This window comes from Drosophila obscura, unplaced genomic scaffold (assembly GCF_018151105.1).
Source record: "Drosophila obscura isolate BZ-5 IFL unplaced genomic scaffold, ASM1815110v1 contig_150, whole genome shotgun sequence".
Taxonomy (NCBI): Eukaryota; Metazoa; Arthropoda; class Insecta; order Diptera; family Drosophilidae; genus Drosophila; species Drosophila obscura.
In genome coordinates, this window is record NW_024542736.1 from 12,613,647 (window position 1) to 12,627,662 (window position 14,016).

The 14,016-nt window shown below is 46.6% G+C and overlaps 4 protein-coding genes across 5 annotated transcripts in view; 2 read left to right on the top strand and 2 right to left on the bottom strand.

Annotated features, from left to right (window-relative positions):
• Positions 1-364: 364 nt before the first annotated feature.
• On the bottom strand, positions 365-5,676 carry LOC111066580. The gene is made up of 4 exons (XM_022355301.2): positions 5,025-5,676; positions 3,707-4,953; positions 3,527-3,641; positions 365-2,388 (listed from the first exon to the last, which is right to left on the bottom strand). Exons 1-4 carry the CDS (start codon positions 5,203-5,205, stop codon positions 722-724), a joined length of 3,210 nt encoding a protein of 1,069 aa, XP_022210993.2. The 5' UTR covers positions 5,206-5,676; the 3' UTR covers positions 365-721.
• Positions 5,677-5,780: 104 nt separating this feature from the next.
• On the top strand, positions 5,781-6,511 carry LOC111066586 (ATP synthase subunit e, mitochondrial). Its single transcript, XM_022355311.1, has 2 exons — positions 5,781-5,891; positions 6,015-6,511. Exon 2 carries the CDS (start codon positions 6,047-6,049, stop codon positions 6,290-6,292), a length of 246 nt encoding a protein of 81 aa, XP_022211003.1. The 5' UTR covers positions 5,781-5,891; positions 6,015-6,046; the 3' UTR covers positions 6,293-6,511.
• An 88-nt stretch (positions 6,512-6,599) lies between these two features.
• On the top strand, positions 6,600-8,263 carry LOC111066585 (DNA repair protein XRCC3). The gene is made up of 4 exons (XM_022355310.2): positions 6,600-6,887; positions 6,954-7,115; positions 7,178-7,521; positions 7,578-8,263. Exons 1-4 carry the CDS (start codon positions 6,833-6,835, stop codon positions 8,061-8,063), a joined length of 1,047 nt encoding a protein of 348 aa, XP_022211002.2. The 5' UTR covers positions 6,600-6,832; the 3' UTR covers positions 8,064-8,263.
• A 106-nt stretch (positions 8,264-8,369) lies between these two features.
• LOC111066583 (homeobox protein abdominal-B) overlaps positions 8,370-14,016 on the bottom strand; it is a 43,686-nt gene continuing 38,039 nt past the window's right edge. For both annotated transcript variants that reach the window (XM_041596437.1, XM_022355307.2), the window contains one exon: positions 8,370-9,805. In XM_041596437.1, the coding sequence (XP_041452371.1) occupies positions 8,852-9,805 (954 nt within the window). In that variant the 3' untranslated portion in view covers positions 8,370-8,851. The remainder of the gene's footprint in view (positions 9,806-14,016) is intronic.

Sequence of the window (14,016 nt, forward strand, 5' to 3'; positions counted from 1 at the left end):
GTTGGTATTGGGGGTTTTTTCTTCTTCGGTATTTCGGACTTCTTGGAGTATTCTCTTGTAGGTAGGGGTCAGGGAAGTCACAAAGGGAAGTTGTTTTCTCTGGAATGCTTTCAAAACTGTGGGGGATTACTGGTACTATCACTCTGTTCCTGGCTCTGTAGTGGTTCTGGCCTAAAAATCATATAAAATCTCTATAGTTTTTACATCTAATTTATTCTGTGGTAATTTTCACTTCGAAAAATCGAAATTTCCTTTCATTAATTTTGAGTCAAAAATATTGCACAAGAAAGCTCCGGGGAGATGGAACCCAAAAACCAGAATCAGAGTTTGGTTTGCTGGATCTTCTGGGGGTGGTGGTGGGGTGGGACTGAGTGGAGTGCCTGCCTTGTCCTACGCGACTAACAACATCAACAACAACAATAACTTCAACGACAACATTAAACACTTTTTTTCTGCTTCTGCTTCTGCTAAGTTCTTTCACAATCATCAACTGTGTCTATATACGACGACGGTAGCGGGTACGGTATATAGTAATTATCAGACGGATTCATAATACTGACTAACTCTCCACGGGCCCAACCATGCCACCTTCCACCATCAGGTAGTTAGTTGTCTACGTGAGAACGCTGGCCTCTCCTGCCAGTGGGCGCGGCCTCAACGACTGCTGCTTCTTTTGCTTCTGTTGAGGATTCAGATGATGTTTGCCTCCGCGCAGCATTTGTCATTTCTTGCCACTGAAACTGGGCTTTGGCAGCGAACCCATAAAGGCCCCCGCATTTGTGGGCAGTGCCGGCGCCACAAAGCTCAGATCGGGTATAAGGGATATGCGTGGCGCCACCTTTGCATTGCCGATCTGAAACTGCTGCCGCTGGTGATGCTGTTGATAGGTGGCTCCGGCCAACGAGCTTCCGGACGTTGTGGAGGGCGCCGTGGAGAAGTCGTGCATGATGTGAATCTGCTGTGGTGTGGCTGGCACATTGTTGTTGTTGTTATTGTTATTGTGGTTGGTGTGGTTTGTGGAGGTGCTGCTGCTGAGGCTGCTTTTGCTGCTCTGCTGATATTTGGGCACCAAGTTGCTGTGGGCATGCGGCTGCTTCTGGTGCTGATATAGACTGAGTGGATTATTGTAGAAGTTGGCGCTTTGCCAGGCCCCAGAATTGAATTGTGGAGCCGATGGTCGCGTCGGCAGCGGCGTGCTGCTCACAAAATCAGACCAATCATCCTCCTTCGGCCCAGGCCCAGTGCCAGAGGGAGGCTTCTTCAAGCTGTTCACATTGTTATTGTTGCTAAAAGACTGTTGCTGTGGATGCTGCTGTTGCTGCTGCTGCTGGGGCACAGGCACCGACACAAAGTCCGACCACTCATCATCCTCCTGTTGCTGCTGCTGCTGTTGTTGTTGTGGCGGCTGCTTGGCCACCGTTGCACTTATCGTGGGCGGCTTGTACTGCGTCGAAAACAGATCTTCAATGCGTGCCATTTCGTCTGCATTGATGCTGGACAGGGCATTGTCGCCCCACTCAATGGCCGTCTTGGCCAGGGGTATGGCCTGCGGCAGCAATATGGCCGGACAGAGTATCATTTGCTCGCCAAATGTGGGCGTTCCATTCCTTGGCGGCTGTAGCGCGGCCTGCGTTCTCGCTGGCATTGACTGGAAGTCACTGAAATCATCATCCTCCGCCATGGGATTAACTGTTGTCGGAAGCTCAAAGCTGCTCGTTCCATTGCTGCTGGCCAACCGGCTGGGCGAGTCCAGGCCAAACGGCGGCGGTTTGTACTCCACATCGCGATACTCCTTCTTGACCACCGTCTCATCAATGATGATGCCCGTCGCCGCAATCTCGTAATCGAAATCGATGGGCGCCAGCGTTGTGGTCCTTGCCACAGCCGTGTCCGATTTCGAGGGTGTGTAAATGTGGGTCTCCTTCAGTGGCATCGCATAGCCAGTTGGGGTACTGGTGGTGGTGCTGCTTGCTTTAATTTCCTCTTGCGCTGCTGGAGCTGCAACTGTAACTGCAACTGCCACTGCCACTGGAGGTGGAGATGGCGATGGCGTTGGTGTTGCTCTCAAATCAAACTGCTGCTGTTGCTGGAGCTGCTGATGCAGCTGCTCACTGCCGTTGAGGTTGTGGCCATAGCCGTTTGCTGATAGAGCAGTCGATAGCGTCGCTGTTGCTGCAACAGCAGCTGCTGCTGGTGCCGCTGCTGTGGACTCAAGGCAGTCGCTATTAATGTCTGTGTTAATGTGGTTGTCCTGGTCGAAGTGGGCGGATTCGGTGCTGCTGGTGCTGCTGCTGCTGCCGACGACGATACCGTTTTCCCCATTAGACGGGCCAGACCGCGCTTCAGTTTGGCTCGTTTGTGCTGCTGCTGCGGTTGTTGCTTCCAATCCTAAGAAAGAGTAAATAGCAAACATTAGTGGGTCAGATTATGCGAATATTTATATGCAAATGCAGAGAGATAGAGAGAGAGAGTTGCAGTACTGTCAATTAAAGCTTACAGCAAGAGATCAATAATATCCCATAAATTCTAGCTAAATAAAATGTGAAAATGTTTTTGGGGTTTTGGAGATCTGTTTTCTGGGTTGGAAAAAACTACTTGTGCTTCGAGCTAATTTGGAGGTTTAGATGTTTGCTTTTTTGTGCCAACAAAAAACAAAATTAAGGATCCAGATGGGGGTGGGCTGGGTAGACAACAGATCAATAACAGGTGTAGAGTATAGAGAGCAAAAACAAATACAAAACAGAAACAACTACAGCAGACACACACACACACAACGCACACACGCACAGAACGCCCAAAAACGAAACTTACTAAAATCCAGCAAGAAGGCATCGTGATCATGGAGGAGATTTATTGTGTTTATTGGTATTGTTGTTGCATGATTGTTGTTATCATTATTATTGAGTGTGGTTAATGAAGTAGAAGAATGGTGCATATTGTTAGATAGGAGGAGATCGAGATCCATCATCATCAGTTTGTCATTGTCGTTGTCGTCCGTTTGGTGGGGCGGAGGAGCAGCAGCATTATCATTTTCATTGGGTTCGTGTTTATTGGTGTGGAAGTTAGAGGTAACAAGATTTATTTTATCAGCATTATCAGCATTGTCAGCCATCAGCATCATCGTTAGTTCTTGGTCTAGTTCTTCCAATTGTAAGGTCTGTACATGTGTATCTAGATACAATTTATCATCGTTTTTGGGATACGAGTACATAAATCATTTCATCATTTCAGTTTTGAGAGTTGAACAGAAATGTTGGGTGTGGGGGTTGTGGGGGTGGAAATAGGAACAAACGAAACAAAACAAAAATAAAACCGTAATGGTAACAAAAGGAGGCAGGCCAATCTCCGGAAAAGCGGTATCAAGTGGCAACCGAAAGCATTTTGTAAGAAAATTATGCGGGCGATAGGCGATAGGTGGACAAAACTTGTGTAGCGGTTAATTTGCGTTTAACTAAGTGGATTTTAATCTGTTTATAGTATGGCATATAGCATATCTGGTAGGGATTATCTGGGGTGCCACACTTACCCACTGACTGCTGCTGGTTGCTGCTGGCCTCCAGCGGTTTAAGCGGCTTGAGTGGATCAAAGCTCAGATTGGCAGCAAAACGCGGCATGGAAGCATTCCACTTGTCACCAAACAGCTGAAATAAACAGAAAACATTGTTAGCATTGCGCGGAATCCAACCGTAGCTGAGGTCTGGCCTACTATATTTCTTGAATCGATGCCCAGCGAACGCACTAGGGAGTGCCGCATCTCTGAGCTGGTCCACTGATAGTCCAGCGCCTGGGCCTGCTCGATGACACCAAAGTTAAAATTCTGACACTGGCCCAGGGGCCGCCGTTTGGCCTCATTTGCGGCACTGCTCTCCTGGGGCAGGGGAAACATCAAGTCTAGGACTGGCTTGATGCGCTCATCGATGCTCAGATGGACTGCTGCAGGCGGCGGTGGCGGTGGTACGGCTACGGCTACGGCTATGGGTATGGGTGCTGTTATTGGCTCTGAGAAGTCACCAAAGTCATCATCATCATCGTCGTCTGCATTATCTTCAGGTGGCGTGGCAAACTCTTGAAAATCATCGAAGCCATCATCTGCAGCAGCCGCTGCAGGGGTAGTCTCCAGGGAATCCTTTCTCTGCTGAGCTGGAGGTGGCATGGCCTCCACTGAAGGCGTGGGCACAGCCGAGAAATCGGCAAAGTCGCCAAAGTCATCAAATTCATCATCTTCATTAGCTTCAGGATTCTCCTGCTGCTGCGTCTGCTGCTCCTGCACAACAGACTGTTCTGTTGCCTCTGCAAAGCTAGCTTCAAACTGAAATATATCGGTATCCGTTGCTGGCTTTTCCAACTGGAAGGAGGAGGGCTGAGTGGAGGTCTGTGGGGGTGGGGCTGTGGCTGTGGCTGGGGGTGTGGCCAGCACTTCAATGGCAAAGAAATCTTCGGCTCCCTCGCGTATAAATAGTTCTTTGGGTTTCTTTGGCGAACACTCCTCGTCGCTGTCATCGGACACATCCTCCAGCGTGACTTGATGGTGGAGGACAGGTGGTGGTGCTTTGGTTGTGGTCGTCGTCGTTGACGGCGGTGGTGGTGGCATTTCCTCCTCGTCGTCTGCAACGGGCGACAGTGTGGACGACGCCGAGACACTTTCCGTGGAGTACAGACTCAGGCTGTCTAGCTTAAGGGACGGAACATTGTCACTTATATTGGCCACCTCTTCCTCTTCATCCTCCTCCTCCAGCTCATCGGCTAGGGGCGGGGGCGTCTCCTGATAGCCGTCGTAACCCTCAAGCGACTGCGACTTTTTCACTTGGTAATTGAAAGCCTCCACAGTTTGCTTAATCTCGCCTGCAGTTGGTTTGCTAATCTCGCAATTCTCAATCAGTTCCAGATCGGGCGGCCCTTCACTGTACGCTGCTGATATGGCTAAGGGTACGGGTTGGGTTTCTGACTGTGATTCTACAAGTGAAGCATACAAATTAGAATCTGTTTCCAGATCTAAATAAAAGCCCAGTTGGCTGCTAAATTACCTTTTGCATTGAGCCCCGTTTCAAGCACCGCTGAGCGGGTGGTGACTAAGCCAAAGTCGTCGTCGGGGTATTCGTCACCGTCGTCCAAGTTGATCGTCGACTGTAGGCCAGAGTCGTCGTCGTCCTCGCCAAAATCGATCGGTGGCGGCGTGCTGCACAGCAGTGGCGGCACATTTACCATTTTGCAGCTGTCGTCGTGGTGGTGGTGGTGGATCCTCTGAGCGGACTTCCTGCCTTGGAAAGTCAGCTAATTTGGCTTAAAGTAGCGAGCGTGCGGGCGGGACGGGGAAATATATGACGTTTTCGACTGGGCCCCGTTTATCAAGATGTGTGTGTGTGTGTTCGTGTGCGTTTGCCAGATGTGTATGTGTGCTACCACTCAAGGTCTGTGTTGGAATTTTCTTGTTTGCATTTAACACGCGTCAATTTTGTGACTGCCCTTAATTTCTATGCACTGCAGCCAGTCAACTAATTACAGAATCGTATAGTTTGTGTGTACACCTGCTGTTTTAGCTGCAATTTGCCATGTTTTCAACAAAACAACACTTTTTTCCAGGTTTTGAGTTCTGCCTTTTCGACATTCGCATTGCGATGCAAGGTATGTTTAGTGTTGCAATTATGATAACATATGTAGGCGTTGAAACATATATCACTTGTCAGTCTTTGATTAAACAAACTGTACATTAAACCTAGTCGTACTTTCACTACATATCTGTAATATTAATATTATTTTCTCTATTTATTTGGCGAAACAAAAGAATTGCGGCAACTCTGCGCACCTGCCGATAGGACTATCGATAACGCACTGGCCAATCTGACAGCTGTTTTTTAAGGTTATATTTTGCATCACAATTGCATCGATTTGTGGTAATTGCGCTTATTTAATATATTTGCCATATAAAAACAGCCGCAAGTGAAACGGTGGACTCTGCCGAGTCTGAGATACCTCTAAAATAGTGTACATAACTAATGTGTCCCATTTTCTTGCAGTTTTCGGTCGGACCATTACATAACTACTAGCCATGTCTCAGCCTCCAGTCCGTGTCTCGCCGCTGATCAAGCTCGGCAGATGGTCCCTGCTGCTTGTGGGCGTTGCCTACGGAGCCGCCCACCAGAGCCGCCTGTCCAAGAAGGAGGAGAAGGTCCGCGCGATTGAGGCACAGCAGAAGGTGGTCCGTGATGCTAAGTTGGCCGAGGAGAAGAAGCGTAACGCTGATGCCGAGGCCCGGGCACTGGCCGAGCTCTCCAAGCCCACACCCAAGCACTAGAGCACCTATATAGTTTGTTAAGTTCAACCCCACTCCAACCGCAACAACAACAACAACAGAAACTGCAGTCGAACATCTAAATTTCATGGACAGGAGGAGCAGCAGCAGTGGCGACGATCGTGGCCAACTATCGTCTACAACTATCGATCGTTCTTGTGTGTTTTTCTCTCATGTTTGTGCAAAAAATGTACGCAATTAAATGAATGATTGGAAAACAAAGCATTATGCAAGTGATTTGTAGTGTTTAGTCATCTCAAGTTTCAATTTAAAGCAGAATGCAGCGTTTTCTGCCTTACTTTTGCTGTTGTTTGTGGCCTAGATCCAATGACAGCTGATTGCCCCCTGAATGCCGGTTGTCTTCTGCTTTTTCATTCGAAGCCCTTCGTCGGATTGAGCAATTGTTTGGCTTTGCTTGATCAATAAATTAGCCGCTGCCTAGGGGATACTTCCGCAAGGTGTTGAGACGAGACACCTTCCGTGTCGGGCCGCACGCAAATCAGCCCCAGGCATGCCATCACACTCGATCTGGCCTCCGCAGCGATGACAAACTTTTTGGATCAATTACCTGAGCATATTAGAAAAATTGCTGAGAGCGGTAAGAATGGGGAATGGGCCCCGAACTTTGTTGAAGTGTCATCTAATGCACTTCCCTTCCCCTCAGTCAATGTTCTCACACCAGAGGCCGTGCTGACGACGCCCAGGGTCAAGTTCCTGGACACCCGCACCAAATCTCTGAACACGCTGGTGGGTAACTGCACGCCGGATGATGTGCGCGTGCTGAAGGATGCGGCAGCCAAGTGGCTGGCGGAGACTCCGCTGTCAGGTAAGATCCTATCCATTCTCGGGAGCACGCTTGCAATTGAAAAGTTTTTGTCCCCCCCTCAGCCGATTCCCTGTTCAAGCCGCTGGCCAACATCAAATGGTCACGGGTGTCCTTTGGCTGCACTGCTCTGGATCGCTGCACGGGCGGAGGTGTGGTCACGCGGGGTATAACCGAAATCTGCGGCGCCGCCGGTGTGGGCAAGACACAGCTGCTCCTGCAGCTGGCGCTATGTGTGCAATTGCCGGTCAAGCTGGTTGGCCTTGGCAAGGGAGTGGCCTATATATGCACAGAGGATGCCTTTCCGGCGCGCCGTCTGCTGGAGATGAGCAAGGCCTTGGAGGCGCGCTACCCCCAGGAGCAGCTCAACTTTCTGGGCAACATATTCGTGGAGCATCAGTACGAGAGCGTGAGTGAGAGAACCAATTAAAGAACTTGGTTTTGACCTATTCGAATCCACTTCAGCAACCCCTTTTCGACTGTGTGAGCAATCGGTTGCCGCGACTGATGGCGCAGCACAGCATTGGCCTGATCATCATCGACTCGGTGGCTGCCATCTTCCGGCTGTACACGGACTACCTAGATCGTGCCCGCCAAATGCGCCGCTTGGCCGATGCCCTCATCAGCTATGCGGACAAGTACAACTGCGCCGTGGTGTGCGTCAATCAAGTGGCGGCCAGTGCCAGTTCGGAGACCAGGCCGCTGCAGGATGAAGTGCCCTGCCTGGGGCTGCAATGGGCGCATCTGGGACGCACTCGCATACGCATTTCGCGGGTGCCCAAGCAGCACAGGGTCAGGGATCAACTGCTCACGGTACGAAAGCTGGAGATTGTCTACTCGCCGGAGACGCCCAATAACTTTGCCGAGTTCCTGATCACATCCCAGGGTGTGGTAGATGTGCCATCAGCCGAACTATCCGCCCGCCCACCGGCCAAAATGCGACGCTTGTGATTCATTGAATTTATTATTTTTTATATTCTTTTTAATTTGTTGAATTTAAAATGTGTAACGGCGGCGACTTGTTGTTCTCTTTTGCCATATTTAGGTTTTTTTTTTTCGGGCTTTTTTTTTTGTTTTGTTTTTTTGTACAAACACTCAATAAATATGTTCCATTCAATTGTAATTTACAGGGTAGCATAGCTTAGACCTACATACATATACATAGTTCATAGTTCAAGTAGTAAAATCAATTTTGCAATTTGTAATTGTTTTTGCTATGCCTCATACTCATACTCGCTTCTATCTTTTGTTCTCTATCCTCTAGCCGCTATCTTCCGTCGTCTATCCACGCCATCGTATACATTATCACATGAAATTTTCGAAAGTTCAAATTACATTTACGTAGTGGCTGGCGCTGTGTGGCTCCATTAAACATTTACATAAATGCGTTTCTAATGGCAACATTTACAAGGCCTAGTCCTAGTCCTAGCCTAGGCTAAATCGCTTAAGCATACAATAAATTAAATACAAATACAAATAGAAATACACACGCCTAGGGGTGAACAGAGTTACAATCGTACGTGTTAAGTAAATTATATTTATATTTATAGTTACAATTAGAATTATATATCTTTAAATTATTTATATCAAATGTGTGTGTGGGTAGGTAGGTAGGAGGGGTTTCTGTGTGTGTGTGTGTGTGTGTGTGTGTGGGTGTGTGGTGTGAGCAATATTCGACTTTTTGGCACAGGTTAATTTGACTGTTTCCTGGTGGGTGATCCGATCCCCCTCCCACCAGCTTAGATCTCGCGCATCGACACATCCTGATCCTGGGAGTCGTGTGCCTCTGTGGAGTCACCATGCTCGGTGGACGTCTCCTCATCGTCCTCAGACTCGCTTTCCTGCTTCAACAGCTTCTCCTTGGTCACGGCCTCGGCCTCGACCTCGGCCTGCTTCATCTGCTTGCTGGCCATGGCCAAAGCTATGGATATCTTGGATATCTTGCTCTCGAAATCCATTTCGGTCAGGAGCGCCGCCGCCGGACTGCTGCCGTTCTGCTGAGCGGCAGCAGCACGCTGCAGGCTCAACTGAAGCTCGCGATGCTGCGGCGACTCTTCCAGCTTGATGTCCAGCTTCTCAGTCTGCTCCAAGGGGGCGGCCGGCTCCACGGTCAGTGGTATGGCATGCTGGTGCAGGCGCTGATGCATCAACTTTGACTCCCCCACATTGTTGTTGTTGTTGTTGGATGGATGGTGACGCTTCTCCGTGGATTTGTGCATGCCGCTTCCGGCATTGACAGCAGCCAATTCGACGACTTTCCCATTCTCGCTGCGATTTGAGGCACTGCCGCCATTCGAATTTGATGTTTTTGCTGCCTTCTCCAGCAGTGCATTCAATTGTTTCTTAACTTTGGAGTTTGCCTGTTTGTTTGCCAATTTGCTCTCATTGTTAACGCTATTGTTGTTGGCCAAAGAGACCGAATTGTTGTTGTTGTTATTGTTGTTGCCGCGAGTTTTCTCTCCTTGGGCATTTGTAGACTTTTTGGTGGCTGCTGTGCCAGCAGCAGCACTCTCCACAGCAGCATTGCCACCAGCTGTTGTTGTTGTTGTTGTTGTTGTTGGGGCCGTGGCCGTCTGCTCTGTGCCTCCGCCCGATTTATTTGCATTTGTGGATTTGTGCTCGGCTGCCTCATTATTGGTGACATTATCCTGCTTTTTCCACTTTGTGCGACGGTTCTGGAACCAGATTTTAACCTGAAAATAGGGCAAAGCGGGCAGATGTTTAGTTAGAAAGGCATTTAAAATCATCCAAAATAGGGTGAGAGAATTCTATGAGTGGTACCTGCATGCAAGACAATGAAATAGCGTTTCTCCACCATCGCCAAAACGGTCTATGCCGCCATAATTATGCATGTTTATGCCCCATTTGGCCTTATTAGTGGGGCGCTACAACAAATAATTAGAAAATTTTGTATCCTGCTCGCACAACACTTCCGCCCCCCGTCACTCAGTCAGTGAGTCTCTCAAACTCAAAACAAGCAGAAATGATGAAATGATGGGCGCCTGTCAAAAGCCAGCCACCAGCCAACAGCCGCCCATGCCGTGTGCACTGCCACCCCCTCCACCCACTGAACCAACAGCAGGCAGCTTCAGTGGCGCAACATAAAACATTTGCGTATCATCTTCGTTTTCATTTCCATTTCATCCAAAACACACACACAAAAAATAATGAATATTTTATTATGCCGCAGCTTACGATACCCTTAGAGATTCCTATATAGAAGCTATGCCTATAGAAGCTATTCCTATAGAAGGTATTCCTATAGAAGCTATTCCTATACGTGTATAATAAGTTAATTTTAACAGATTTGATTGAGTTAAGGAGCAATATTTAATAGTGCAGCTTGCTAAGTGTTAAATTCTGTAATAAAGTCTTCAACACAAGAAACGTGTTATTTTTTAATACTTTTTCGGTGTTCTGATTTGTATACCTTTCGACTGATTTAATTACAATAAATTGTTTTTAATGCTTAGAAAAATTAAAATATTCTTACAGACTGTTTTCACGATTTATCGCCTTATTTCAGATACATAATTGAGTGCTCCGATCTTAACTAACCTCCCTTGCACAGTACCCTCACAAAAGTATTAGTTGGCTGTTCATTTTGAACAATAATATTTATGAGTAAAACTTATCCTTCTGGCAAAATAAATAGGCTCTCTGAAAGTGTATATTGATGGCCTACGAGCTCGTAGCTAAATAAATGAAAAATCTATTTAAATCGCGCACATAATTAGTATTTCAGCGGCATGTCCGCACACACACACACACACACACTGTACACACACACACGCACAGTTAGATGCTGCTATATGACATGCATGCTCATTTTCCCGGAATAGCGTAAAAATTATGAAATTAACATGAAAACGGCACTCAATAATCCTCGCCAACCCCTCCAACCACACTGAATCAGCAATCAATTTTCAAAAGGAAATGCTCAAGTACACACACACACACGCACACACATGCACTCACATTCAAATCGTAAATTTTCAATTGGAAAATCAATTAATTGATTGCCAAATATTTTCACACACACACACACAGGCATAGAATGGAAAACGTTATGTACTCGACGAGGGATTGATGCATACACGCAATTTGTTTATTTTATGGATGAAGATGGATTATGAGAGTACACGTACTCACTCTGCCCCCTACCCCTACCTGTCTGGCCCGGACTGGCTGGCTAGTTTCCTCATAATTATTTTTGGCCTTATACCAGCGGCAATTACTCATACCGAGTCCACAAGCGCAGGCCTGAAACCCCCACCTCAACCCCAATCCCTATCCCAGTGCCAATTAAGTGCGTTCATAAACAATAAAGCATTTCCTATGTTTACCTTATGAACACTCTTAATGGCCCATCGAAAGTAGATGCTGCCCTTTATTCCGATTCATTTTTCCTCTTCCTCTTCCTTTCACTTGAATGGGTTTGTTTTTATGGCCATTTCGGATGCGGGCACTTTTCGTATGGCCTGCGGTGCGCAAATCACCCTCAGATCATCATCATCGCACACACATATTTAATTTCTGATTACTTGCAGCATATGTACAGATCGTACATATCCTATATGTGTGGATATATGTTACAGGTAGGAGATACCTTTCCGAGACCTTGAACTTTGCTCAGGACTGACTTGTTGTGCAATTGCGCATCGAGTGTAGGGTATTGTGTGGGTCGTAATAGCTGTCCAAATTAGCCCCTAGGCCCCAATTTGAACCGAAAATTCTGTGCATGATGATCTAATTGATTCGTAGATTTCGGCTTATTAATGCTAACGAATCGCGCTCGCTTAGGTAAATATTGCATAAATCTTCATTAATAAATTCTGTTTGGCTATACTCGTAGTCTGTTGAATTCCTCAACCAGCTGAACACTTAACTTGTTCCGCTTCTAGGGTTGGGTTCGGGATGGGATAGATTTCCTATCATAAATAAACTTCATTGTTTGTGCTGTTTTGATCCATACACTAAACCTCATTAAGCTCAAAATGTTAAAAAAAATGTCTAAAAATAAAAGAAAACGTGTCGTGTTCCCGCTCCCGTTCCCTTCCTTGCACAGTTCTACTCGAGGCTCGCTTATGATTTATTGACATTTAAATGGGTGTGTGGGGAGATAGGAGAGAGCAGACAGGAGAGAGAGAGAGAGTGTGTCTGTGTACACGTAAAAGATGACAGAAACAGAGCGCATAAATAGCTCCAAAGGCAAACAAAAGCTAGTAGTATATGCCGTGCCATGCCATTCGCCCAACTTAAATAGGTTTATGACAGAAGCGTTTCAGCTACTTTGTTTAGCCCCCGTACACGCATTTCAATCAACGCCAACAGATCAGAGAGAGAGAGTGAGAGTGAGAGGATCCTTAAATAGTCGGTCGTCTTGTCGGGTCGGGTCGGGGGTCTGCAATTTTCATTAGCACATAACCCATGCTGTTAGGCGTTTCCCTTCCCATTCCCATTCCCCACTTTGCTTCTGTCTCTGTATATTGCGTGTACGCTTGGTATAATTAATTTTCACATTTGCCGCGCACTTTTCTAAAAAAAAACGCAGGCCAAGAAACGAAACAAAACGAAATAAAATGAAATGATGCTCTGGCCTGGGATCCAACAATGAGCAGCCACATTACATCCATCCATAGAGGACTTCTGCAGCGGGTGGGGGGAAGGCCCTGCCTGCTACTTTGTAATGGCGGCGGCCGCAGCGGCTGCTGTACATAATTCTCCTGGGGTGCCAAGAAAAGTTCAACATTCACTTATTTCCTCTTCACAAATAATGTTTTAATGTGTAATTTAGCATATTTTTGTTGTTTGTTTGTTTGTTTGTTTTTGGGTGTTGAAAAAATTATGATAATTGCTTTAGGGGCGGTCCATCGGTTCTGGTGGAATGTGGAATGCTGAAATAGCAGGAAACCCCTATTAGACATGATTATAACTCATTTGAACTGGATATAAAAGAGCTATCTATTCGACTTGAGCTACTTGGCTAATGATTACCTCTCTCTCTTTGTTGGGTAATCATTGTGCAAGCCTTCATCAAATACACACATTAATATGCAATTCTGGCAATTCGAAATATGTTTATCCGCCTCACTCCCCCCGCAAGTGAGCTGCCACGAGCCTAAAATCCATTTTGCGGCTAACTCTGCCGTTTCCTGATGTGTAAAGAGACACTTTGCTCTTGGCAAATATACGCATGGCAATGGCATTCGCATTCGCATTCGTAATTAATAACATAATCACTGCATTGCTCCTGTCATTCTGGATTATGTTCGCCGCCGAATACACAGACATCTATATGTAGGTACATGTATGCATGTGTGTATATATACCTAAGGGCCGCCTCGAAGCTGAGCGTACAGTTTGGCAAACATATCGTGAAAGCTTCGGCTCAATGCGGTGTGAAATGCACAGATGGATTATTTGATTGCCACCGGGATGCCATTAAGAGTCAGCAACTAACGTATGTAGAGCTTGTCAATTGGAATATTAAAGCATATAGAATATATAGATATGATCTACAGAAAGTGAATAATTTGATCTGCACAAAGGCTGGAAAGCTTCTTAATGCCGCAATCTAGAACCAAACTAGAACACAACTTATATATCTTATCTTTTATCTAACTGAAGCCTCCTCTAATGTGTGCCCACAATGCTTGGTTCTTAATTAAATATCAATTCGAGTATGCCCATTTGATGGGGGGGATTTTGGGCATATGCTCGGCTTCAATTTGTTGTGTTATTAATTAAATGAACATGCTCATGCTCGTAAATGCAAACTGCTGCCAAGCTTTGTGGTGGTGGCAACCGCTCCAGCCAAACCGTTCGCCCCAGCAAAACAATGCCAAATATCTCCGGATATGCAATGCGATTGCAGCAGATTGGCTGCTATTCTATGGTTTTC